The sequence below is a fragment of the Cucurbita pepo genome, chromosome 5, assembly GCF_057944985.1.
Source record: "Cucurbita pepo subsp. pepo isolate OVF chromosome 5, ASM5794498v1, whole genome shotgun sequence".
Classification (NCBI taxonomy): Eukaryota; Viridiplantae; Streptophyta; class Magnoliopsida; order Cucurbitales; family Cucurbitaceae; genus Cucurbita; species Cucurbita pepo.
This window is the reverse complement of record NC_141802.1, coordinates 2,538,237-2,564,674: the sequence shown is the minus strand read 5'-3', so window position 1 is coordinate 2,564,674 and position 26,438 is coordinate 2,538,237. Positions and strand designations below refer to the sequence as shown.

Genomic DNA, 26,438 nt, shown 5'->3' with positions numbered 1-26,438 from the left:
CACTCGCTATAGCAGCGAGCTAATTCATCGGCGCAGTTCTGATGCCAATAAAGATGATATTACAAAAGACCAAAGAGTTTTACCTTTCCATTTCAGAAAATATTGGAATCTACGCATTCATACGGTTTAAATCAGAAGCATTTTGATAATGACAAGAACTGATACTCAGAAGCCAAAGCTACTGTGCTCACGAGTTCAAGTGAAGATAAATCAGCAAAAAATTCTATGAGAAATACATATAGCTACCATAACGACTACTTTAAGGGAAGGTATAGTTCTAACAAATACCGATTCAAGAACCGATTATTTCGTTCCTTCGAACTTTGTGTTCGGATTGATTGCTGATATTGCAACATCACGAATCAAAAACAAACCTTTTCTCTGGGCGGTGCGTCGGGGAATAGGGGGGGTCTGCAAAACTTCACTGCTGCTGCCTCTACTTGTTCAAATGTGTACAAAGAATAGAGGCAGGCGTCAAAATATATGAAAGAACACGATTCTCGGGTTAAATATTGAAGCTGCGTAGTCGAGACTATGATGTGATTTCAGACAGGTAACAAGTAAAAAGAGAAACTGCATCCTGCAAGTGACTTGAGCGCAGGTCTTCTCGCAATGGGGCAGTAAAAATAGTGTCAAAGCAGCTTAACTGAGCATCACGCGTAGAACCCTCCCCAATATCTGATAAAAGTAATTTACTGATCTCCTCGGCCATCTTTGAGTACACAACTCTGCGTACAGATTAATGAACAACTCAATACTAATCCCTTAATGCTACAATGCTACAAGAACAATTAAATGTACAGAAAAAGGGTCCAGATTTCCAGAAGAGTAGGTGAAAGTTCTTAAGAGGAGCATATTATGGTTAACAAGTCATGAAGAAACCCAGCTGAATCAATCAAATAGCATATTTTATTGTCACAGTTGAGGATTCTACATACCTTGCCTCAACTGGTAATTTGTCACCCCAAATTGCCAATGATTCATTTAATCGACCAAGAAATTTCCCACAAGCAGCATTTCGGCTTTCAAGCGAGTCCTGCAATGTAATAATTTGGAACGAATTCAAATCCAGATCCAAAGCTTTGGATTCAAGGCTCGTTTGTATAGTTGGTGACAATACTAGAAAAGAAAAGCTTAGGTGTGCGTACCAATTCGCTCGCTTCATCGGTTTCCTGCAAAGAACTTCGTAGTGAATAGAACGATATATAAAGTCCAGCTCCGAATTCCCAATTTACTATTTCAGACTTGTGGGTCTCCATTGAAGTAGCAAGCTTCCATATATCCGAGTGCTCAGCTGCATCATATGAATGGGAAGATCAACAGATTATAGCATCAACATCTTATCCTACTAAAAAAATTCATTAGCAAAATGAAAGACTGGTATCACGGACTTATGGATAAAACTTGAATATAACCTAAAAAACGAGAGGAACAATGATTTGTTCTAAACCAAGAAAGAAACTTACAACCCAGTCCCATTAAATATATACGACAATGATAGATCTGAAATCATCTTACTGTTTCCAGTACATGTATGAAGTATCAAAGCATGATCATCATGAAAACCTAGTTATGTAATTAAAGCGAACACTTCATGTTACTGAAAAAGCAATAGGAACTCTTACCCGACAGGAATAATCTGTGAGCAACTGAAGTCATAAAAATAGGATGAGCTCTATGCCAATTTCTACATTCAATGAAATGTTCTAGGGCCTCTGGAAGATTTCCATGGTAACTGAAAAAAACTGCCTGAAGCAATATCAAACAATTACCTTAGATGGATAGATGGCCATTAAGACAACAATTTTCATTTCCAAGACTAATATATTCAAGAGAAGCAATGGGAAATTGTGCCACAGAAAATCGGATAAAAAAATTGTCCCTTGATAGGAACAAAAACAAAATTGTTATAAAAACTAAGTATACATGAAGGAGGGAGACAAACGATTACGAAATGGGTACCCAGATAATGCAAACACCTAACAAAAGAACTGTAATTAGAGCCTAAATGAAAGTACTACCACCAGCCATCATACGGATCATGCAATATTCTGTCATTTTGTTTCAATAATAGGTCCCATCAAAGAGTCCTACCAGCATTCTTCTACAAAACCGAGATTTGCACCCAAATCACGACTGTTAGCACAATCTACTCCAAACTTTTGCCAAAACAATCCTCAAGAATTTATTATTCCTCTCTTGCAAGATACACAAAAGAATAGACATGATGCTTCTAAAAAGGAGTTTCTTTCTTCTGCTACCTTTCAAAAATAAAAAAAAAAATTAAAAAAAAATAAAAATACTGACCCCAAAATTACCGCCATTGTAAGCTTGTACCCAACTTAATGAAAATTCTTAAACACATTATTTCATCAAAAAAAAAAAAAAAATTGATAAAAGTGCTCCATTCTCAAGGGGTGCATATTAGTGATAAAATTTACCGCAATTATTTAAGTAGAAGATACAGGTGAAGAAACTTCTATCCAAGATTGAAAAGAGCCATAGAAATCTCAACTAACTCTTTCACAAAGAGTCACGAGAATAAACGAACAAGACTGATGGTAAAGTCTCATCGGATGAATTTTCTAAAATTACCTGAAGTTAAGGAATTTTTACCCTCCATAGCACTAGAAGAAGCATTTTAGAGAACTTGGTCAGCCAGGAAAGAGGCAACTATTTTCTAAGAATTTTACACAATGTATCACATAAGATCGAATTGGCATCGTTCAATTATTATATTCTAGGGGTTTTTCAATACTTACAATCTTCGACCATGTGACTAGCACAAATAATTTTAACAACAGCGGCAAAGATACATAGTGCAGCAAATATTAAAGAAGTAAATTTATAGTATACGTAATAAATAAAAATAAGAAGAGCAGTTTTGAGAAGTAAAATAACAACTATGGGAGTATATAACATACCATAGCCTCGTGTAGCCATATTCTTGGAACACCCAAGTTCTCAATAAATTCTAATTGTGATTCTTGTGAACTCCATATTTCACAGTACTGGAATAGGATTTCCCTGATAACTTTAGCCTGGAGGTGTGGAAAATCATCACGGAAAGGCATGTGAAGGACCACATAGATGGCCCAATGACATTGTCCCAAACACAACAATTGAGAGACGAATGCCATATCCAGACTATGCAAATCATTAGAACTGATTGCACCAATAGCTTCCAACACAGCACGTTGATGCCAAATCATGTGATAATCGAGTGGGTCATCTGTTGATGAGAAGGCACTTAACATAGTCTTAAGAAAACCAAATTCAGGATCTTCATTAGCATGAAGAAGCATGAGAAAGTATGAGAGGTCAAGACATTCCTTTGAATTAGACTCCAGAGCAAGTTCTTGAGGCTCATCAGCATAAACTGGAACAGGGAGTGGAGCCCTTCGATTCTTAAGAAGATGTTTATAAGAGTGAAAGATTACAGGCAAAGTGGCATCTGGTGGTAGATGATACCACATCAACAGCCCTAGGAATCTCTTCCAGTCAAGTTTAATATGGTGCAAAGCATTAAATATATTCCCTGCCAGCAACTCATATAACCTGGTCCGTTCCTCCTCAATGAAGCTGAAATCCATTCCATGCTTATTCCAAATAGCAAGTTGTAGAGCTACATCTGTGCGATTCACAGTGGATCCACCAGCCTGACTCAGCAAACATGCAAGTCTCACATCACCTCTAGATGAAGCAAGTCGGACTGCTGCATCCAGCTGCCGCCCAGTCATAAGGAGAAATATATGTTCAAGATAACTGGAATCATTTAATGAACCCAATTCATATTGCACCTGAGGGAAAACACTCTCTTGCAGCCAACAGCTAAATTCAGCCCTCCGAATAAGAGGGAGTGCTTCCAGGTCAACTTCCAGAGAAGCTTCTTTCATATCCTGCATCATGTCTTCCTCATTATCATCAGTCAAATTTCTCAAATTCCCAGTATTTTCCCTTTCAGAAAAAAGAACTTTTATTAACTCCCAGACCATTATCTGATGTGTCAAGACTACACGAGTAGAAGAAGGTAATCCAGGAACTTCAAGTTGCCTTTCAACAATATCTATATAGCCCCTACAGATATCTGAAAGCATTAGACGATTGAAGACAACCTTTTGAAGTTTCAAATTGGAGGATCCCACTTCTTCTTCAAATTCATGATTCATTTCCTTGTGTAAATTTAAAGGAAGATCAAAAGCAAATTCAACTAGTTCTTTACACACTTTACTATTTTCATCTCTGACCACATTATCAATGGCAACTTTCTCTACATTTACTACGGATGATAGGACCTTCTGTGAATTTGTACTCCCCACCAAATTTCCAGTATGAACTAGGATGCCATTAGGACCCCATCCCACGCGAAATGACCTACCCATAAACAAACCTGCATCAACTATATTGCGAGAATGATTTATAGTAATTGGAGTTTCTTGCGTGAGATCCAGCTTAAAACCTTCTGCCTTCCAGGGCTTAACAGGAGTTACCTTTTTTGGTTGGGACAGCAAAATAGAACCCGGAGGACTTGAGTCAAGGCTACCCTGTTTATATTCAAGCAATGCTAATGGAGTCTTTCTGACAACTGGAGAATTCAATTTTTGGCTCGTTCTCTGAGAAGAATCCTTAAGAGGAGATCTCATAAGTTCTCTACCTGTGAATGACTTCTGAAATTTAGGGGATTCACTATAATCCTCAAATTCCTGCTCATCTTCAGGAAATATGACCATTCTCATTTCTTTCATCTTTAATGGATCAAGCCCAAGATGAGCAGGCAGAGAATGGCAAAGCACAGATTCAGTGAAATCCATTGAATTATTTTCATTATTATCAGAAATCTCGTTGCAGTTCATTTCTGCAGAATCTTGTCCTGCATTAGCCTCGTCCATTACAATATCTTCTTCTTCGTCTTCCGTCAAGCCAAACCGGCTGAAATGGTCAACTGAGAACTTCCATTTGCAATTTTCTGGATCAAATGAAATGAAGCGAGCTCCCTGTCTCTCGGAAATGTACTTCAATTTCTTCACAACATTATCATATTGCCTCTCCAAAAAGCTGGCTGTTATTGACCGGAGAACTAAAGTAACTTCAGCAGGCTTGTTCAGGCCTTGACCAATTACAGGCTTTGTAGTTTCATCTTCATACACAATTATTTCATTCCTATGAAACTTGACAATTTGGTCTAAATCTAACCATCTGATATCCGTCTTCCCAAGAAACTTGACAGATCCATAACCACAACGTCCTATCGTAAAATCTAACACCTGACTAATATAATCCGGATCTTCCAGGACATGGATAGACAGTTCCTCTAAGCTTGGAGACATATAGTAATCAGGAGACTGCAATGTTGGAAAGGAATTTTTAAGCTCCTTCAAATGATCATGAGATGAAATGTCAGCACTAGAGGCAATTCTTCTTCTCTTGTGTTGTGAAGCAGCTTGATCTTCAGAGGTCGTAGTATCAAGATCCGACCTGGAACTTGTAAAGGGTAATAGGTACCTTCTTGCATCATGAACTTCACTGAAATTCTCTGAAGTAAAACACACCAAATTTAATTTTGAACACATTTATAAGTAGAGCGACTAGAAACGAGTATTAACTTGTCAGATAAACTAAATTGTCTGCATTACTGAAGTCGTGGACAAAAAGAAAAAGGAAAAAAGAACAGATTGATCGATCAGAATTCGGCTCAAGATTCCGTTGAGACTACGGCGATATTTCGTTTTCAATGACATTTCGGCTACAAAGCGTGGTGTAACTCAAACCTCAGTCTAGCAACATTCAAGAATATTCGTTCAAAATAAACACCAATAACCTTTCTCTATACAGAACAAGCCAGCATTAACAGAGTAAGAAACACATAAACCAAGGCAACTGCACAATTATGCTACAATTTCTTCAAGCACCCAAAAAGAGTCAACAAGAGCATTGAAAATAAAGCTCCAGAGATGGAAAGAATTACCGGAAACCACTGGCAGACAAGAGGACGACGCCATGGGAAAGAGCAAAGTGAAGAAGAAGGGTTTAGGGTTTTCGCGAGGAAGAAGAAACCAAGTAATCCGTACAGACTCAGCAGTAAATCGAAATAGGAGTTTTGGCCCTCGATTTCTGAAAAGTATCAATGTCCATTTCTCACAATAGACAAAAAGTAAACTTCATCAATAATCACCATCAGCTTCGAGTCTCCATTGCTCCGATGGCTCTTATTTCGCCGACAAGCTTTCTCCGGTAAAGGGCCCAAAAAAATTTCCCGCTCCCTCCAATAATAAGCACTCCCTTGCCTTAAATAAATTCGGAAAACAAGGGCCCGCCGGAGGAAGGGCCCCACCAGCAACCGGGCCACCATTTTTGTTTCCATTCTTTGATAAATAACTCTTTGGTGTTCATAAGTAAAATTAAGGATTTATAGCCTTTTTCTCACCGTGAAATGTCCTGATACTCCAAGAAGACTCACTAATTTTAACCTAAAACTCGCTAATTTCAATGAAATAATATTTTACACAAAATTAAGTTAAAACTAAAAAAAAAAAAAAAAAAAACCTTTCAATAAAAATTTACTTTAATATCAATTTTAATAAATACACATAAGAATATTTATTTAAAACAATTCTTTTAAGCGAAAATTTACCATCATAGTAAAATTACAATACTTTTTGAGTTTAAGGTAAAAATTTACTATTTACCAGGCAAAATTGATGAACTAACGCTACCCCATGTCATGTTCATGGTAAAAGTTAATTTTTTTCTCGAATATTTTTATGATACTTCTACTTCTAGAGATGGTTCCATCCCATGAATAAAAACACACATTTCTACCCCACCTTATCGATAAATCAAACACACATTTCTACCCCACCTTATCGAAAATCAAACTAACATTTCTATCCCACCTTATCGAAAATCAAACACACTATTCTACCCCACCTTATCGAAAATCAAACACACAATTGTACCCCACCTTATCGACAAAACAACATATTAGGGGAATAAAAACACAACATTCTACCCTTACAGAGATACGATCAGTTTAGTAGGACACCATCCACTGTGCGCCAAGGCAGAAGGCTTAGTGGCATTTCCTTCGGTCTAAGTTAACCATCTAAGTTTAGTTAGCTATAGGTTGTATCAAATTAAATTATAGTCAAATTGGTTTTTCCTTTTTCATACGTCCAAAAAGGAATATTTGTTTATTTATTGTACAGTTAAAAAATAAATATTAAATGCCTCAAATCTCGAAACTCTACATTTATTGTACTAAAAAAATATTAATAATCCAAGAAGAGGACCGTACGTTTTGTCAAATATTATTCTTAGTTCAATCATAGCAAAGCTTAAAAATCAAACTATCAACTTTTAAGATGATAATCAGTACCTTATCTAAGTAAATATGCTCGAATTAACCTTTGCTATTCAGACTCTTGTAATTATCATCTCCTCGTAAACACAAAGTTACAATATGCTTTGTTTCGAGCCGAATGATTTTCTATAATATGACACCAAGTTTGGCAACCATATTCAACGAATCCATCAATGATTTTCAGTAGTTCATTCTATCATTTGTAAGAGTATCCTTACAGAGTATAATGTGCATGAAGACAGTTTAAATGACAAAGTAAGATAAGACTCCACATCTTCCATAATGAAGGCAACACAAACAGGCTTTAACCAGGGCCAACATGCAGCTTACAAAACCAGGCTAGGAAGTGGGAGAAAAGCTTCCATAAAGCAAATAAAAGAATGTTCCTGGGGAGTTGAATAGAAGACGACATCGAGCGTTATAAACGTGTCGACGCAGGAAGTAAACAATCATATATTCGCTCAATGCGCGATGCAATTATGAGTTTATCTCTTGTTGGAAGGCTAGGCTTCCCGAGTTCCTGAAGATCCTGCCTCAAACTGTTAACAAAGATTATAGCTTTAACATAAATGTACTAATAAGGAAAAACCCAAAAACTAAACTTTAGATTAGTGCAAGTATTCGTTCAATGTTCAATGTTCAATTTAGTATACACCAACAAAAGCTCTCTTTCTGCTGCTTATTCCGTCAGTTTCAGAATAAAAACTCATGTGAAGAGCATGCAGTGAATATTATCCTGAGATGTTACTTTTCTCAAAAAGTGAACTCCTCGGTGTGTGTGAGACCTCTGGTAAAATATCGAAGGGTTGGGGAACTAAAGTTTCCATAAACAAACCACAAAAGCTAGAAGTGCAAGCAAAGGAGGTGATAATAAGGACTATTAGTCGAAGGATTCCTGGTTTCAAAGAGCATATTTGTTTTATCTTAATGTACTCTTGAATCTCATAATGTGAAGGCATGTTAGGGTCGTTTTAGCCCCTGCCTACCAATAAATTCTTTTTCCTTTTAAATATATTCCTGGTCTACCACCAAAGAAGATTCGTATGACAAGATGAGTGAAAAATATAAAAATTCATGAAAAAGCTATTCCTCATGACCTAGACAAATGTCATGTGTTTTCATGTCAGCTTCGACAAAAACAATGGGCTATTTGACCAAAGAGTCCAGCAAACAGTTAAGCAGGAGATGTTATTGCATCTTGCTCTTCTGGAACACATGCTGAAATTGAATGGAAAGTAATGCCTAGAAAGAGAAAAGGAAAGCTGAGCTAAAACTTACGCTAGCCATTCACCAGTTGCTTTGGCATGCTTCTCAGAAGCATGGTATAGTCGACCCAAACTATACAACAGTAACCCAAAACTACTTTCTGCATTTTTTACCTGCAAATCAATAAATAAAAAAATTAAAAGAAAAAATATTCTCATTTTGCACAGGATACTCGATAAAACAAAATGATAAGAAACAATTCCTTCCTTATCTCGTATGTTGTGTTTGCCTGTTTGGGAAATGGGGAAATTATTTATGTTTGAAACACAGGTAGGTAGTCAATTATACTACGCTCAAGAAGAAAGCCAGGAGTCATTCGTACAAGTTTCAATGTTTTCCATTATGTGGGAGATTTATCCAACGCTCAAAAGCAAAGCTAAAATCATCTGGACAGGTTCTACGCTTCGCCATTTTGTAGAAAATTTGGATGGTGAGAAACAGGATATGTATTTTTCCAGATAGAAAAGGCTTCGACTGATATGTTTTGACACATCTCTCTAGGCTTCCAAAAGTGAAGAGTTTCATTTTTTTTTTTTTTTTCTCTCTATTTCTGTTTGATTTGAGCCAATGGGGAAGTTCTAATTTAATGTCCTTAAATTTGAAGGTTGATTTAGACTACTAGTCTACTCCCCTTTTCTTTGATGTTCTCTTTTCTAACAAGTGTATCTCCTATAGCAAATAAATAAGTAAAAACTTCTGGCTTAATATGCTAGGATTAATTATTCTATAACGCTTATATTACATATTGATCAGCAAAACATGATTTTTATAGCAAACAAAATGTGTAAAAACAGAGAAGGAACGTGTTTGAGAAGCAAACAAGTTGATGGAGCTCCTTACATGTCCTTGGTCAACAAAACTCTGGTATTGCATAATTGCTTTCTCCACCTCCACAACTAATAGCCTTCTCTGAAGCCGAGCAGCTCTTCCCTTCCCTTCAGCTCTGGTATCCTAAATGTCAAGATCAGCAAATAGTTGACTCTCTTTTTTATCAATAAACTTAAATACAGCAACATTAGACAAAGTAAAAACTAAATGACATGTAAAGAAACCAGAAAAATAAATATGAAGCTAGAAGAATAAGTGTATATATATAGATACATATACATAAACACATATATTACTTTCAATAGGAAGATAAATTCAATAACCTAAAATTTCAACCATAGGATGCACCAGTTTAGCTTTTGGATTCTTTGATGGATTGAAACATTTCTCTTTGTCTAGTTCTTTGGGCAGAATTATTAAAGCAAGCAAGGTGTGCCTATGGGGTATGGACCTTAGGGGTTTGAATACTTCGACCAAGTACAAGGGTAATCTAGCAAACTTGATGGCCAGGGGGCAGGGAGGACTCCGCTCAACTTCATGACCGACCAACAGATGAAGGTATCAGCACTCTAGAGTGACTGCCTAAGTAATTTAAAGTCCTTCTCGAAAGCAAAATCTAATTTGATAAAGGAAACAAGTAGAAACAAGATCAAAATCACACTGTTTAAATTTTAAAAAAAAAATATGAACTATAACTTGCATTAGTTTACCTGCATATACCAGGCACGCAAAAGCATCAACAAAAGAAGTGAGATAAAGAATGCTGGCAATGCAGCTAGAACAGCGAAATTGATTTCATTTGCCTTGAGAATCTGGTCAAGCTCAAGCATTGCCCTATTTAAAAGCCATCGTAATAAAAAATCATGGGCATCAAACCAAATCAGGAAGATCAAGTTACATAACGTATTGTACACCAAAGATTGCAAGTTTCTGAAACTTACGTCTCAATATCCAATTTTAGCTTCTGCACCTGCATAAACACAGAGAAAACTATCAAGTATAATGTACCAGTACATATGGAGAAAATAATTGAGCATGTATCAACCTGGATAAGCAAAGCACGGGCCAGTTCTCCACTAAGAAGGTTTTGAACGGGATGCTTCAATTCTTTCTCATACCTAAATTAGAGGAAACAACGGATATCTATCATCAAATAAAATCATTCACTACATCAACCAAACAAATGCACGTTGACGTCAGATTAATGCAGTATTCTTTTTCATAGAAAACATGATTTCAGAATTAGCATTGATATAAGAAGAATAGTTATGAAGTTTTAAGCGAAAGCTCTGCTAGGAAGGAAAAGTTTTTAGCCAAAGGATTAGTTGCCGTTCCATTCCTATAGGTACCACAAAGAAAGCTGTACAAGCATTCCTTTACCAATATAGAAATAGCCAAGCTAACCCCAAAACAACCTAATTATCTTTCACCAAATTTGCAGAGAGAAAAAACAGGGAAAAGAAAGGCGTCCATGTTAAAATCACATTTGAGTCCCCACATGAAGAGAGAAGTAAGAGGAAACATGCATGTTGCTTAATGTTGACCAAGCAGATGATATAAACTTAATATAGGAGCCAACAGAAGTGTCCTAAAATGATTCAAGGAATCATTAGAAACCCAAAAGCAGAAAGTGAAATTGACCTAATACGAAGAATGACAATAGTTGATGTGCATATTAATGACTTGTTGACGTCAGGGCTCAATTGCCAATGCACTGATTGTGGAATCAATGGAATCTAGAAAAACATGGTCCAAAGAAGATGCAAAGACACTGGCTACGAGAAATGTCAGCCTTCCTTCGTTTTTAACAACAAATTCAAGCACCCTACAAAGTTCAACAGTAGATCAAACTTGAAACAAGATATGGAGGATAACCTGAACATAACCTTCGCAAACATTTCTTCATCTGATGCAGCATCTGCAAACTTCCGACCTTCCGTGTGCTCACTGAAGGCATGTAACATTCTGGAAAGAAGATGATGTTGATTTAATATTTTTTTCATTTCCATATAAAAACATATGGATATTGCCGCAAATTTAGGCCTTGTATGAGAATTGTTTTCAAAATAGTTTTGTTTTTCAGAATTAAAATATCAGCAAAACCTGCTTTGTTTTGTGCAACTATTTTCTTAAATTTATTATTATGGTTGTTATTGTTGTTGCTGCTGCTGCAACTTAGTTTTGTTTTTCAGAATTAAAATCACAAATTCGTATAATAACAAATTTTAAGAACATTTTGTAAATAAAACAGAAATAAACTAACTTTTCATTCAAGTTATGAAAAGAGACTAATGCTAAAATATACAAGCTCCCAAGCGGGAGAGAGAGAACAATTAAAAAGAAAAATAGGACTATGAAAATATAAAAGCATCTCAATTTCAAACAGATATCTCGCCAGAAGAACCTATAAAAGAGTATCAAATGAGAACACTAAAGAGAAGCCTTCAGTTTTGCCACCTCAAGACAATCTAGCCAACGCCTTTGAAATTTGGTCTGTTTTCAGAGACTCTATAGTTACACTAGAATTCTCTAAGAGGTCTCTAATTTTATGATTGGAGATAGAGATGAGATGTGCAAGATTAACATTTTTTACTCCAACAATAAACCGGTGCTCAAAGTAAATAGTTTAGTACCCAATTGGAGAAAAATTAAGTCCGTGAAAGATAAATCACCTGCGCAGGGAGTCGGTAGTTAACTGAACATCTTGACCATCCATGATACCTTTATGCCTCTTTCTAAATGTAGCAAAAAGTTCATCTCTAATTGAAATAAGCTGCAATACAGGGAGTCAGAATATCAATTCCATAGAGTTTCTGAATGCGTTGCTAAAGTCATTGATAATCAATCAGACATTGAATTCATCGATGCACCCTACCATGGGCATCAATCCGTTTTTGTAGGTGCTGCCATAACTAACTAAACATTTACAATAAACTGGGCAACCAAGCGGCAACTACTATAACAGTAATCAATCGTTCTTTGACCCTTTCATTTGTGCTTTCATTCTTCTAATTTTTATTTTAAACAAGAAATGAACTTTTCATTCATTGATGAAAAGGAAAAAGTATTCAAAGAAATGAACTTCCAAAGGAGTGAAAAAGATAAAATAAGAAGAACCCGTACAAATACAAAGAAATCTATGTTGAGAGAATAAAAGCACCCCAATTAATAAATAAATACAAATATCACCAGGAGAATTAGACTAAAAAAAAAGTTCAGAAAAAGAACACCAAGGGAAGAGAGAGAGAGAGAGAGAGAGACAAACCTCCCTTCTTACAATTGATAAATAAAAAAGGAACCATCGTGGCATGAAGAGAGAGTTCAGAGTTATTTAATTTCTAGTAGGTGCAGTCCATGTAATTGTAAGCAAAGTTCAGTGTCCTAGTAATCAACCATAATTAAAGACCCAACCCAAGAAAATAAAACGCAATGGTAAAGAAAATTGACAGTAGAGCGCTACATCATCAAATGAGACGAAGGAAACCAAATCAAAATAGTAAAAATAGTACCGGTTGTTGTACATGATCCTTGAAAAATTTAGCTGCTGAATTATGTGCTTCACGAACCCAGTTCTCAATGTCATTGCTCCCCATTAATTTACTATGTTGAAGAAGCCAAACAGAGCAGACTGAGAGGCCAATTGCACCACAAGTATATTTAAGCCAGTGCCGAGTTAATTTTTTTGGCTTTCGATGTTTAAGAACCTAAAACACACATAAATAAACTCTGCTTAGTGAAGAGTATTCATACACTATCAAGAATTAAAACATCACGGTAGGGAATTGCCCTAAGGTGCTCGGAAACTTTGTTTTCGATACCAACCTGAAGGGGAGCACTATAGTTTTTTGCTTAACAAGAAATAACTTTTCATTAATATAATGAAAAGAAATAAAAGTTCAAAAGATACGAACTCCCGAAGTGAGTCAAAAAGGAAAAAAATACAAATAGAAAATACAACCTTATAGGGATTAGCTAAGAACGTAAAAAAAAATTTAAAGAACCTAATAGCTACCTTCAAATCTTCTAAAGAAAACTATATTTGTGTTAAGTGCAAACAAAAATTAAATTTACTATAACCCATCAACTTAAAGCTTTTGGGTTCAACAATGATTAAACATGGTACCAAAGCAAGAAAGAGTTCATGTGTTTGGTTCACTATATGGTCATTTTAACTCCAATTAATACTAATAGCCCCGTATTGGTCTTCATGTAAACTTTCAACCCTAAAGTTAAAGTATGAATAAAACATTAAATTTACTGGAAGTTTAATGGTGATTTAAAAAATTGTATTATTATTAATAGTCCATCGACTTTTCACATGCTTTACTTTAGGCAATCCTTGTATTTGTGTCTATATGTATCCGAATTCTGATGTGAATGAAATAGAGTATATCAATTCTCTCAAATCTTTAGTGATTACACATCTATAGAGAGATGTTGGCACTGTTGAGTCAAATTTTCAGTGAACTGATAGTAATAATATTACAATTCCTTGCTTTGATTTTAGTTGGCAGGGCAGGTTATGATCATTATAAAAAAATAAAAAATAAAAAAAAGACTACAGCATAAATCAATCAATATTAACAAACATTACATCGACTATTTAACAATAATTGTTGCATAGATCATGAAGTTCATAATTGTCTCACACGAGAACTAGAGAGAGACTGGTACATCAAAGTCAGTGCAAAGACTTTTACATTGTGGATGATGATACTATTTGTTAATCTCAAATTTCTCGAGCTGTCACCATAATGGACAGAATTGGAATGCATCGAAACGTTATTTGAGCTATATTTCCAGAAAAATATTAAATATGCTTATATCCTGCATGCATAAAGGTAAGTTGTAAATGATCAAAAGGCTACGAAAAGTAGTAACACTAAATTCTCTTTGATCTGAGAGTTTGTGGCCACAGATTCCAAAAGGTTGAAACAAAACAAATTGAAAGTATTCTTCTTGACAACCAAACTATTCAGGGTGTAAAGATAAATTAGTAGCTATAGGAGCATTGGAAATAAGATCTTACAATAATAGATATGACGTTGTCCAACTTGTGAAAGTTCTGACAAAGCAAGTTGATAGCATCTCCAATTTCACAACTCGTCCACTGAGATCCTTCCTTGTTCACATCCGGTAATTTTTTAAATAGAGGAAATGAAAAGCTGCCATGGAAATCCATCTGCGTAGTCATATACAAAATAAACATTGAGAATTGAAACATTAAAATAGAATAATTTCTGCTTCAGTATTTTAACAATAAAGTTTATAAATAATCTCAATGTTACATTAAGTGTTGTATGCAGTTCACAAATTGATGTCTCTAGATCGAGAAATAAGCCATTCAATGCAACCAACAATGATGGTAAGGGATTTTGTAGATCATTCCCAGAATCTGTCCCAATATTGTCAGTGTTCATAAAGACCTACAGGAACCACAAGGGAACAAAATCAAAATAAGCAACAAAAATTTGAGAGATAAAAAATTTGAATGTCAAGCAGATAAATTGCAATTATATCAAAGAAGGGAAAGGCAGAAAGGGAGGGAGATAAGTTCCGTTGTGATAAGCAAGTCCTCATTATCCTTTTAATGCCCTTGAAATTTCTCAATCACTACTACCTCCCAAATAGTTACTAAAAGAAGATTGCCACCCAACAACTCTCAAGTTATAAGAAACTACTTAATTGATATTTCATGACAAATGGATGCAAAAAAATGTGAAAAACCAAATATTTCCATCTAGTCCAAGCCTTGTCTTTTCATGAGTTAGTATCCAAACTAAGAATGAATGATGTCTATTACTCAACTCGATGGGAACTGTCAAAGAATTAGAAGTTACCTGAATTTATTTAGATCTCCTGTTACAAAGTATCTAGGGATTTATTTAGACTTACTGTTACCTAATATCTAAAAAATTTATTTAGATCATTTGTTACCTAGTATCAAGTAACAAGGAATTTAGTTAGCCTCTCTCTATTATAAAAGTCAAATGTACCTTCTGAAATTAAATATGAAAAATGGAAAGTTAATTTAAACTTGCAACAATCACTATTTGTGGTGAGACAACCTCAATAGAGCCAATGGGAAACACCATTATTAAAACCAATAGGAGAGGTTCATCTAAATCTCATTCGGCCATTAAATGGAAGGATGGTTTATCTTCCCCTATTTTATATTTGGCCTGCTTCTTATCTTAAAAGAAAAATTAGAAGAAATAAAAAAGGGGGCGGGCATGCACAATTATTTATCAAAATACAGGTTAAGAGACAACAACATTATATAACTAACGAATAAAACTAGTTAAGATAACATTGTCTCAGAAATCCGTACAGAAGCCAAAAAGAAATTTGCAATCTGATCTCCTATTAATCTGCCAGTCTCGTGAGTCCAAGTCCTAAAATTGTGTGCGAGTGTGTGTGTGTGTGTGTGTGTGTGTTTGTGTGTGTGAGAGAGAGAGAGAGAGAGTTGAGACTCGAGGAGAAACTGTATTTTTCAAGGATAGAATAAAACCACAAAAGTGATAGGATTGGGTTTGAGAAGTGAGTGCTGAAAGCCAATCAAACCTGAGCCACAAAAGCTGCAAGCTGATTTCTTAGGTAGCTCAATATAGTTATCCGCTCAGCTATGTAACAAGATGCATCATGTGCTACGTGTTGCAAAGAAAAACCATCCCTACAAATTTGGCGCATTAACTGCACTGTTCCATTAAAAAAGGCCCTTGGACCTCTCTCACAAATCATAAAGTAAGCTTTTTGAGCATTTGTACCCTGAAAAATTCATGAAAACAATGACATAAGCACTCACAACCAAATTTTAATAGGAATCTGAAAGATAACAATCATATGCCTTGCATTAAAAAGTCATCGAGCATAATTAACTGAAAGGGATTGACAGATCTTTCATCCAATCATGAGGGAAGGACTTTTGACGAGAGAGATTTTTCTTGTAGTTCCTTCTTCATATTTTTCAGATTCCAGTCGACTTCACACCTAAAAAGTTGATTTAAAAGGTCGAGGTGCCCAAATAAGTTCAAACTCTCCTTGAGCATTGCTCACAAGAAGATTATTACTAAAGATACATTGCAGGAAAAGATTCCTTTATGATCTGTCTCCACGAATGTGTGTGGAAAAAGAGGGGAAGGTTTCATAATTGTTCCTGACTGCTCTTAAGAGGACACGTTGTTTTCAGTTTTTTGGTATACTTTGGGTGAGCTGAAGCTCTTCTACATTGATCGGATTTTTTTGGAAGATGCTATACACTTAAAAAGGAATGACTGGAGTATGACTAGTATTGGCTGGACCATTGTGATAATCTAATGTTGCATTTTGAAGAAAGAATGTCACTGGGTAATGGATCTTTTGAAGACACTCGAAAGACAAACTTATGTGGGACCTAAATTTTCCTCCTTGCATCTTCTATATATACATCAAATAAATTTATCAAAAAACACCAGGCAACAAAAAAGACTTACCTCTGCACGAGATTGCCAAAACTGCAAGTTCTTCCAAATGTTATACAAACTCAAGAAACAATGCTCCAAAATATCATCCAAAACATCATACAGTCTAGATGCCTCCGCGGGTTTCAAGCATGTTACTGTTAAACTGATTGCAGTTTCCATCAACCAATTACGATGAGCACACATCCACTTGTCAACAAAGCATGTACATGGCATAAAAATTTACATTTCACACAATGATCAAACTGTCCTCAGCTAAATATTACTCAAATTTATCACATTTTACATGTCACAATATGCATCAAAAGTGATGCAAAAGATTCCAAGCAATCAACTCAAGCTTAAAGACAATAATCAATGTTGTGAAAATATATGCAATGACATACATAAACCTCGGACTAAATTTTGCAGATCTGAATGTAAGGTACCTTCATGGAAGGAGACAGATCGTGGGTGTATAGTTTGAATAGAACTCCGACTTCAAAAAATCATCTCGTAAAAAAATCAACTAAATAGAAAATAAACCCAAAACATTAACCCCCCCCCCCCCCCCCCCACATTCTACTTGGTTCAAAAGGAAAAAAAGGGTTTTCAACGACGAATAATGAGCTTTTGATAGGTTTTTCAGTCTATTGCCAACTTTTTAATCACTATGGCTACTCTACTCTATTGACAACTGGAAAAGTTTGTTGTAACTCTAGATTGAAGCCCTCTCGCCCATCTTCTGTAAATTTCAAACATCAGAAGTTTTTTTCAAAAATATGTCATCTGGTCCTAAATATTGAACAAAATTGTAACGTTTTGAAGCACTGAGCAAAATACAAATGGTTGGCCTTGTTTGCTCAATAAAATAGAAATACTTAGTCCACTTGGCAAAACATGATTGACAAGAAGTTTACAGATTGTCAATGACGTCCAGCTTTTATTATTGAAACTCCACTCTTAGTGTGAGACATCGGTTGGAGAGGAGAACGAAGCATTCTTTATAAGGGTGTGAAAACCTCTCCCTAGCAGACACATTTTAAAAACCTTGAAGGGAAGCCTGAAAGGGAAAGCCCAAAGAGAACAATATTTGTTCGCGGTGGGCTTGGGCTGTTACAGATGGTATCAGAGCCAAGACTGAGCCCCGAAGGGGGGTGGACACAAAGCGATGTGCTAGCAAGGACGTTAGGCCCCAAGGGGGGGTGAATTGAGGGGTCCCACATCGATTGGAGAAGAGAATGAGTGCCAGCGAGGACGCTGGCCCCGAAGGAGGGTGGATTGTGAGATCCCACATCGGTTGGGGAGGAGAACGAAGCATTCTTTATAAGGATGTGAATACCTCTCCCTAGCAGACACGTTTTAAAACCTTTAGGGGGAGGCCAGAAGGGAAAGCCCAAAGAGAACAATATCTGCTAGCGGTGGGCTTGAGCTGTTACGCTCAGTTTCATTAAAATGACAGAGTTAGCATTAAAGTTTGAATAATAAATTTATTTATGAGTACCATGTGTCGGATGGGTGATAAACCTCTGCATCTTATTCCTTCTTCTCTACTTCCTTTCTGAAAAAAGGTTGCATTTGGTAGCCTTGATGTCGCATTCACCTGACCTTCTTCGATCTCTCTAAGATTTCGTCGTACTGAGGCTAACAAAGAGACAATTGATGTGGAAAATCTCTTTTTTATCCTTCGAGATCATTTTGTTACCCCTAAGAGGAGGGATGTTAGGGTTTGGACCCCTATCATTTTGTTACCCCTAAGAGGAGGAATGTTAGGGTTTGGACCCCTAATTCTGCTAGGGGTTTATCTTTTCATTTTGTGTCTTTCCCTCCTACCTTGTTAGCTGCTCCTAAGATTACTGTTTTCGCCTTTCACTTGAAGGTTAAAATTTCTAAGAACGTGAAATTTTGTGTGTGGCAAGATTCACTTGGGAGGGCTAATACTTTGGATCGCGTTCAAAGACATTTTTCCTTAGTTTTGTACCCACAATGGTGCATTCTTTGTAGGAGGCATGAGGAGGACTTGAATCGTTGCTGAGCGAGTGCTAGTTTGCAAACTAGCTTTGGAATCGTTAGAGAATTTTGTTTCGTGTTAGGGGAGTGCGTAATAGAAAAGGGCGGTCTTTGGAGGAGAAGGTGCTCTTGCATCTTCGTTGTTTGTAGGCTATTTGGCTTGAGATAAATAATAGGAACTTTAGAAAGAAAGCAAACTAGGATGAGGAGGTTGTGAAGTTTTGGATGAACAAAATCACAATATTTGTATCTAATTTGAGTATACTCGTTGGTATTCACTTCCCCAAAAACTAGCAACCAATTATAGAGGCAAACCTTATAGGTCAACTTCAATGATTAGATCGTGGTCTGAATATGCAACTAGAGAAGAATTGAAAGCATTCAAAACTAAATTAACATTTTGCTATAAGAAGACCCACACAACCCGAGCTCCCAAATTGTTTAGTTCAAGCGAGAATGGTTAATAAACTAAGTAAACTATGCAGTAGAGAGCACAGTGCAACGGCTAATTGTAATCAAGACCGACATAAACGTGTTCATGATGCTCAAAGCGAATCACAGATAAGAGAATGATGAGTAAAATTTACCATGTATAACCAGTACCCTCTATAAACCCTAGAAAGCCTGCGGTTTAACTTGGTAGGAACTTGCATTGTGATGGAATTGTGAACTTCCCTAAGATTCATACAACATCATAACCTTGGCCTTTCATGAAAACGTAAATTAGTGACATCGATTGCCATTTCGCCCAGCACAACAGGGTGCGGACTCGATCACTAAAGATAAAAAGAGTTGCAATTACAAACAACTTAACAAGCATAGATTTCAACAGAAGAAAATATGCTATGTTCTACAAGCAAAGACAAGGAGTAAACTCGATTGACGATAATTCTTCTACACGTATTAGGCAAAATAAAACAAACCAAGGGGAGGAAAACGTGTAGAACTGAGTGGAAAGTAACTTACACAGAAGAGTTTATCGATTCCAAACGTTGAGGAAGAGGAAAACCAATCTTGCGACTCCTCCGGCGAGGGAAACCCGAAAGCTTCCAAAGAAAACTGAAAGCACGAGGCAACGGAAAAAATGCTAAAATTCGTCTCCATACACTAAGGGAGTGTTGTGAAATTGAGGTTGTGATGCTCTTGTCTTCACTTTCTTCAGGCGTCGTCTCCATTGGAGCTCTGCTTCAACTCTTCCGCAAATTTCTGTAATGTTCCTTCCCAATTGAGGAAGCGAGTCCCCTTTCAATGCTTTGCAAGCTTTGAAGTCCGAATCTCCCATTAAGCTCGTTAGCTCATTCTTCACTTTTTCCTGTATGCAATCCGCGCCATTTGTGTGTGCTGAATGTAAGAATCATCGCGGGGTTTCTTGAACACAAAAAACTAAAAAGTAACAAAGGCCTTCTGAATCGTAAAGGCATGGCTTGGTTGATGAGTTTAAGCAATTTAAAATTCTCCCCCTCGTGTGTTGAATTCGTGAAACTTTAATTTTATAAAATAAAAAAAATTAAAATAAATATGCTAGTTGACATCTTCTCCGTTGAAACATACCTTATTCTTAAACCTGCATTTTTCGGGTGACGTCTCCCACCGTTCGTGCAACGCGATGTGTTCTGTGGGCGAGCCTTTGGTTGCCTACGCTCTTGGGTTAAAATTTTTCTTAGCCTGATACCAAGGTACCTGAGGTGGGTGATGTCGGTTTTCTCTCTCTCTTCTAGTCAACCATCGTATTTATATATATATATATATAAATATATATATGCATATTTCGATTGGTTGAGCATATACTTTCAACCATATCAGAAGTTTAATCCAACATATACAGTGAGATCTCAATAAAAGAACGTAACATTTTTTTATAAATGTATGGAAACCTCTCCATAACAGATACGTGTTTTAAGATTGTCAGACTGACAGCGATACATAATGACTAAAACGAACAATATTTATTAGGAACAACTAATGACGATATGTAACAACATAAAATGTATAATATCTACTAGTGAAGTTGACAATGAAACGTAACAGACTAAAATGTACAATATTTACTGGCAACGACTGACATCAATATGTAACGGGCTAAAGTATACAATAGCTGCTAGTGACGATTGATAGCTATACGTAACAAGTTAAAGTTGACAATATATGCCAGTAGTAGGCTTGTACTGTTACAAATGTTCTAGAGATGTCCACCGAGCGTATAAGAAAGTTTGGTTTTCTATTTTAATTTTCATCCCCGCAAAAAAAGCAAAATTATTTATTTTAAAAATGTTATGATATTGTCTTGGCTTTGCTTTGAGCTTCACCAAAACGCCTCACACCAATCAAATTAGTATTCCTCACTTATAAACTCATCATCATTCTCTAAATTAGCCGATGTAGGACTTTCATCATCCAAAAGAGACGAGACCCGTCCCCGCCCCCATCCCCGTCCCATTGCAATTTCCCACTCCCGTCAACGTTATATAATTATAAATACGTTATATAATTATAAATAATGGTTGAATAAGATAATTTTAAAATTTTAGTTTTGACTTATTAAAATTTTAAAATTTTATATTATATTATATTTTTAGTTGTGAAATATTATTAAATTTGCTTTTATAATTATTAAGAAAAAATAATGCATAAAAACTTTATTTTGACGTGACTAATTTAAAAAATATAGAAAATAAAAAAAGATTGAAATTTGATAAAGTGGAATTTTTTTATAAAAATAAATGAAAATAATTTAAAAAATAAAATCCATGATCCGCCTTGTTAGAGGGAAGGTCAAATATACCCAACTAGTGGCCCAAAAATATTTTAATAAAATTTATTTTATAAAATAATCATTTTAGATGACGTTGACATGACAATAATAATAAAAAGAATTTAATAAAGTAAAATTTAATATATTTGCTTTAAAAATTGATTTTTTTTATCCAAAAAGAGTTAAAAAGGAGAGTGAGAGTTTCGACCAATAGAAAATGCTGCCCCTGACCGTTGCCCGATTTCTTTAACATGCCACGTGAACCTTCTATATAATCCACTACTCCCGATTTCACTGCTTTCACGAGATTCAACAAATCTGGGGCGGCCACGTGTTAAATAGTCAACGCTGTTTGATCGTTGACGCCACCTCTAATAAAGAGACAATACGGAATAGTCATAATATTCATCACAACTTTTAGCTCACAGACAGCTTCACACACACTCGCAGTGCCTCTTCTCTCTCTCTAGCATCTCTTTCTCTCTCTTCTGAGTTTCCCACCGGCGCCTGAATCCCACCGCATTCCCCGGCCGCCATGGATTTCACCATCCGTGGCGCCTCGAAGCTCTGGTTTGCTGTACTTTTTGTGGTGTTACCGATTTTTGTGGTGGTTGCATTGCCGGAAAATTCGACTTCTAGGTCGTCGTCTCCAGCAATGTCCGGCCAAATCAACTCAAATTCCATCCTCGTCGCTTTACTGGACTCTCATTATACGGAGCTGGCCGAGTTAGTTGAGAAGGCTATGTTATTGCAGACCCTAGAAGACGCCGTCGGCAACCACAATATCACCATTTTCGCCCCTAAAAATGAAGCTCTGGAGCGCGATCTAGACCCTGAGTTTAAGAGGTTCCTTCTTGAACCGGGGAACTTGAAGTCGCTCCAGACCTTGCTGATGTTCCATGTGATTCCGACTCGGATCGGATCGAAAGACTGGCCGAGTCATTCCAAGTCCGCACCGCAATCCACGCTTTCCAAGCACGTTCTTCATCTTGTTGGTCATGATTCCGGGGAGAAGACCGTCGATCTCGCCAATGTGATCCAATCCGATGCAATTACCAGACCGGACGGCGTTATTCACGAGATTGAACGATTGTTAATCCCTCAGTCCGTACAGGATGATTTCAATCGCAGACGGAATCTTCAGGCTATAACCGCCGTGAAGCCGGAGGGAGCTCCTGAAGTGGATCCCAGGACTCACCGGCTAAAGAAAGCTGCTCCACCTGCCGAACCTGGTTCAACGCCTGCCCTTCCGATATACGATGCGTTGGCTCCAGGACCTAGTTTGGCTCCGGCTCCAGCACCAGGGCCCGGCGGAGCTCATCGTCATTTCAACGGCGAGAGGCAAGTCAAAGATTTCATCCACACTCTGCTACACTATGGTGGATACAACGAAATGGCCGACATTCTGGTTAACCTAACATCGCTAGCGACGGAAATGGGGCGGCTAGTATCGGAGGGTTATGTGCTCACTGTTCTGGCTCCGAACGATGAAGCCATGGCTAAACTAACTACAGACCAGTTGAGCGAGCCAGGGGCACCAGAGCAGATTATGTACTATCATCTAATACCCGAGTATCAGACGGAAGAGAGCATGTACAACGCTGTAAGGAGGTTCGGGAAGGTGCGATACGACTCCTTGAGGTTGCCGCACAAAGTAGTGGCTCAAGAGGCCGATGGGTCGGTCAAGTTCGGTAATGGAGATGGATCGGCATATTTGTTCGATCCTGATATTTACACGGATGGACGAATCTCGGTGCAGGGCATTGATGGAGTATTATTCCCGCCGGAGGAGACGGAGGCCAAGAACGTACCAAAGGCAGTTCAACCCACTAAAGTCGCGGCCAAGCCCCGGAGAGGTAATGATTTTGATAAATTTGAAGTGCATTTTCTACGTTATTTTGATCAATTCCTGACTGGTTTGGATAACGCTTGTTTAAAGTTTACTTCGTCAAGAACTGTAGCATAAATTCTCGAATTCCTTTTAAGAACTTAGAGATTGAAGATGCCCATTAGGATTATATCCTTGTGATTTCACCCATCGAGAAGACATTACTTCTGCCATTACCATGGAATTAGAGACTTGTTCGTCCTAACATTGTTATCAATTGCTATGAAATAAAGAATGTGCTTGACTGTAACCCATTGGCAAGTTGAATATAATAGATTAGTTACACATATAGGTGCGTGTATTTGACTGATTGGGTGTAGCCTTCATGTGCACTAAAAGTTACTCATTGGGGTTGCTTCAAAATTTTGTCTCATCGCAATCAAAGGTGAAAATGAAATGTGAGGATTTCTAGAGACGTATCCATAGGGACAAAATTTCCTCCCTGGGATATTAGCCTTTGTAGAGAGGAAGGGTTAACTAGAATTTGGTTGATTGCTGTGTTGTTCGGGCTGTTTTTTTGGACCTTTGGGTATCAAAGTAATAATCTGGAGAACGTTTAAGTTTCCTAAAGTTCCTAGCAGTCTGGAAGAGGGTGAGATATTGTCTTCTTTGATCTGTATGACCGTCAGCCTCACGATTTTAAAACACCTATACTAGGGAGAGGTTTCCACACCTTTATAATAAATGTTTTGTTCCCCTCCCCAACTAATGTGAGATCTCACAATCCACCTCCTTTGAGTGTCCATGGTCCCTGCTGGCACACCGCTCAGTATTTGGCAATGATGCCATTTGTAACCGTCCAAACCCACCACTAACAAATATTGTCCGTTTTGGCCCGTTACATATCGCCGCCAGCCTCACAGTTTTAACGCTGGCCCCAAGGAGGTGGATTGTGAAGTCTCGGTTGGAGAGGGAATGAAATATTCCTTGTAAGGGTGTGAAACCTCTACCAACCTCTTTTAACATTTGGAAGAACCAGATGATTTCTTCACTTAAATGACCTAATTCGTTCTAATTTTTTTTCCAATGGACTAAATATTGTGTAATTTAAGCTTTTATCATAAGTCAATTTTAACATTCAGATGGTCATTATTGAAGCTTAAAATATAAGGGATGAGATCCGAAGCTTTTTAGTAGGAGCTGGCATTGAGAAAACATCCAAACATTAGAGTTAGGTACTGAAAGCATGTATTCAGTATTTATAGCCTAAAACTTAATATTCGTGCAGAAGATTGGCTCACGATTCCTTAATTGCTTTTTTTAATTTAATACTACTGGTTTGAAAATTATCAAATTTTTCGAAATGGCAGGGAAACTACTGGAAGTTACTTGCAGGATGTTGGGAACTTTTGGACAGGATTCCTCTTTCACAGCTTGTCACTGAAGTTTGCGTTGGTTGATTAAACCGAAGAAAAAGGTTTGGCCTTCCTCTCCTGCAACTCTCATCATTGTTATTATTCACGATCGATTAGGGTTAGAAACTTTCTAGGTTCATGATGGCCAGTAGGATGAATTGTCTCTTAACCAAGTAGAGGAAAATCTTTACGCCGGTAATCTTACCCTACCAAATTTTTTAAGTACAAAAATGGATTTATACTTTCTTAACTTTGGAACTAGTAATTAAATCAACAAGTGTATCAATTTACACTATATGTTATATTCTGTTTGAAAATCATTAGTTTACATGTATGCAAACTTATAATTGTATCAACCAATCTTTTGAAATTTTATAAAATTAATTTAGACCTTTCATTTTGAATGAATGAATGATTTTCGAATGGAGGGTCCATTTTTTTTTAAAATCTACACGTGTGAAATTAATGCATAGACAACTTTCAAATAGTGGATCTAAATGTATTCATTTAATTGATATTATTATAAGTCTCAACACATGGTGAACAATTATCTGTGTCCAACTTTTTATTAGTTAAAAATCTATTTTAGTTTATTAACTTTTAGACCTATTTCATTTGTCTAAATCTTATGTTATGTGGTAGTCTCTCAACTATCAAATACTTTATTTTAGGTCTTAATTTGCCTTAAAAAAAAAAGTTATTGTTTCATTGATCATTGTAAAAAAATTTGAATGTATATTGAAATTCAGTATTTCATGAACTACATGTATTTGGAAACACTTGACCTAAACCAAATTAATATATCAGTTGGATCAAGTATGGAAGGAAGTAGATGAAATCCAGATATATCCAAATTTTCTGATGATTAAGATTTTCATTGTCATACCAAGTCTATATGCTATTATGAGAGTTACCAATTCATTTCTAATCATGGAGTCCTGGAAAAGAAATTGAGCATGACTTTACGCCTTGTCACTATTAGATTGTAGATATGAATTTATGCCCATTGGTGCAGATGTGCTAGAATTTGATAGGATGCAGATGGTGTCAAACAGAAAGGAAGATTGCAAGGAGGGACGACTCAAAGGTCACATAATCTATGTTTTAAGCGACTTCGGTGGGCTGCTGGTTGGAGAAAAGAAGGTGCAGCATTTTCTTCTTTTTTGAAAAAATCATTGTTATGGAGTACATAAATGCAAGTCTATTTTGTATACCTTATTCATCGTCAGTGGTGGAGGTGGGAATTGTAAGTTGGGTCTGTCCTAGGCATAGGCATATGGACAGGTAACTTGCATGCTTCTAATCTGCCTCAGTCAATCATTTCAAATAAAATGTATTGTGGAGTGCGAAAAATGAAAATTCTTTCTGAAATTTTCCTTTTGTTATTTTCTCGCCTGTTTTGTTAAGTGGATGAAAAGGCAATATGAACTTTTGGTTATGAAGTGTAATTTTCCATGTTAGGTTTAGATTATGCATCTTTCTGGAAAAAGATGCAAAAGTAACCTTTGAACGATCAGGAATTTCCAACCCTATTGGTCTA

At 36.6% G+C, this 26,438-nt stretch overlaps 3 protein-coding genes across 6 annotated transcripts; 1 reads left to right on the top strand and 2 right to left on the bottom strand.

Moving 5' to 3' along the window:
* Positions 1-59: 59 nt before the first annotated feature.
* On the bottom strand, positions 60-6,276 carry SAR3 (SUPPRESSOR OF AUXIN RESISTANCE 3). 2 transcript variants are annotated; one of them, XM_023677571.2, is made up of 6 exons: positions 5,966-6,275; positions 2,925-5,533; positions 1,626-1,749; positions 1,149-1,294; positions 939-1,036; positions 60-728 (listed from the first exon to the last, which is right to left on the bottom strand). In XM_023677571.2, the coding sequence occupies exons 1-6, from the start codon at positions 5,997-5,999 to the stop codon at positions 533-535; spliced, it is 3,207 nt and encodes a 1,068-aa protein (XP_023533339.2). In that variant the 5' UTR covers positions 6,000-6,275; the 3' UTR covers positions 60-532. The 2 variants fall into 2 exon arrangements, with proteins under 2 accessions (XP_023533339.2, XP_086980379.1); XM_087124253.1 differs by lacking the exons at positions 60-728; positions 939-1,036; positions 1,149-1,294; positions 1,626-1,749 and adding an exon at positions 1,927-2,261 and having other exon boundaries at positions 5,966-6,276.
* A 1,241-nt stretch (positions 6,277-7,517) lies between these two features.
* LOC111795531 (protein DGS1, mitochondrial) lies at positions 7,518-20,335 on the bottom strand. Of its 3 annotated transcripts, none has more exons than XM_023678010.2 (14): positions 19,870-20,335; positions 16,927-17,103; positions 16,019-16,222; positions 14,743-14,880; positions 14,484-14,636; positions 12,964-13,158; positions 12,127-12,227; positions 11,330-11,419; positions 10,500-10,572; positions 10,396-10,424; positions 10,165-10,288; positions 9,467-9,577; positions 8,639-8,739; positions 7,518-7,899 (listed from the first exon to the last, which is right to left on the bottom strand). In XM_023678010.2, the coding sequence occupies exons 1-14, from the start codon at positions 20,005-20,007 to the stop codon at positions 7,779-7,781; spliced, it is 1,755 nt and encodes a 584-aa protein (XP_023533778.2). In that variant the 5' UTR covers positions 20,008-20,335; the 3' UTR covers positions 7,518-7,778. The 3 variants fall into 3 exon arrangements, with proteins under 3 accessions (XP_023533778.2, XP_023533777.2, XP_086980233.1); XM_023678009.2 differs by having other exon boundaries at positions 16,927-17,059; positions 19,870-20,334; XM_087124107.1 differs by lacking the exons at positions 16,019-16,222; positions 16,927-17,103 and having other exon boundaries at positions 19,870-20,334.
* Positions 20,336-22,065: 1,730 nt separating this feature from the next.
* Positions 22,066-26,269, top strand: LOC111794544 (fasciclin-like arabinogalactan protein 17). The gene is made up of 3 exons (XM_023676577.2): positions 22,066-23,511; positions 24,854-24,960; positions 25,914-26,269. The coding sequence occupies exons 1-2, from the start codon at positions 22,191-22,193 to the stop codon at positions 24,925-24,927; spliced, it is 1,395 nt and encodes a 464-aa protein (XP_023532345.2). The 5' UTR covers positions 22,066-22,190; the 3' UTR covers positions 24,928-24,960; positions 25,914-26,269.
* Positions 26,270-26,438: the final 169 nt, after the last annotated feature.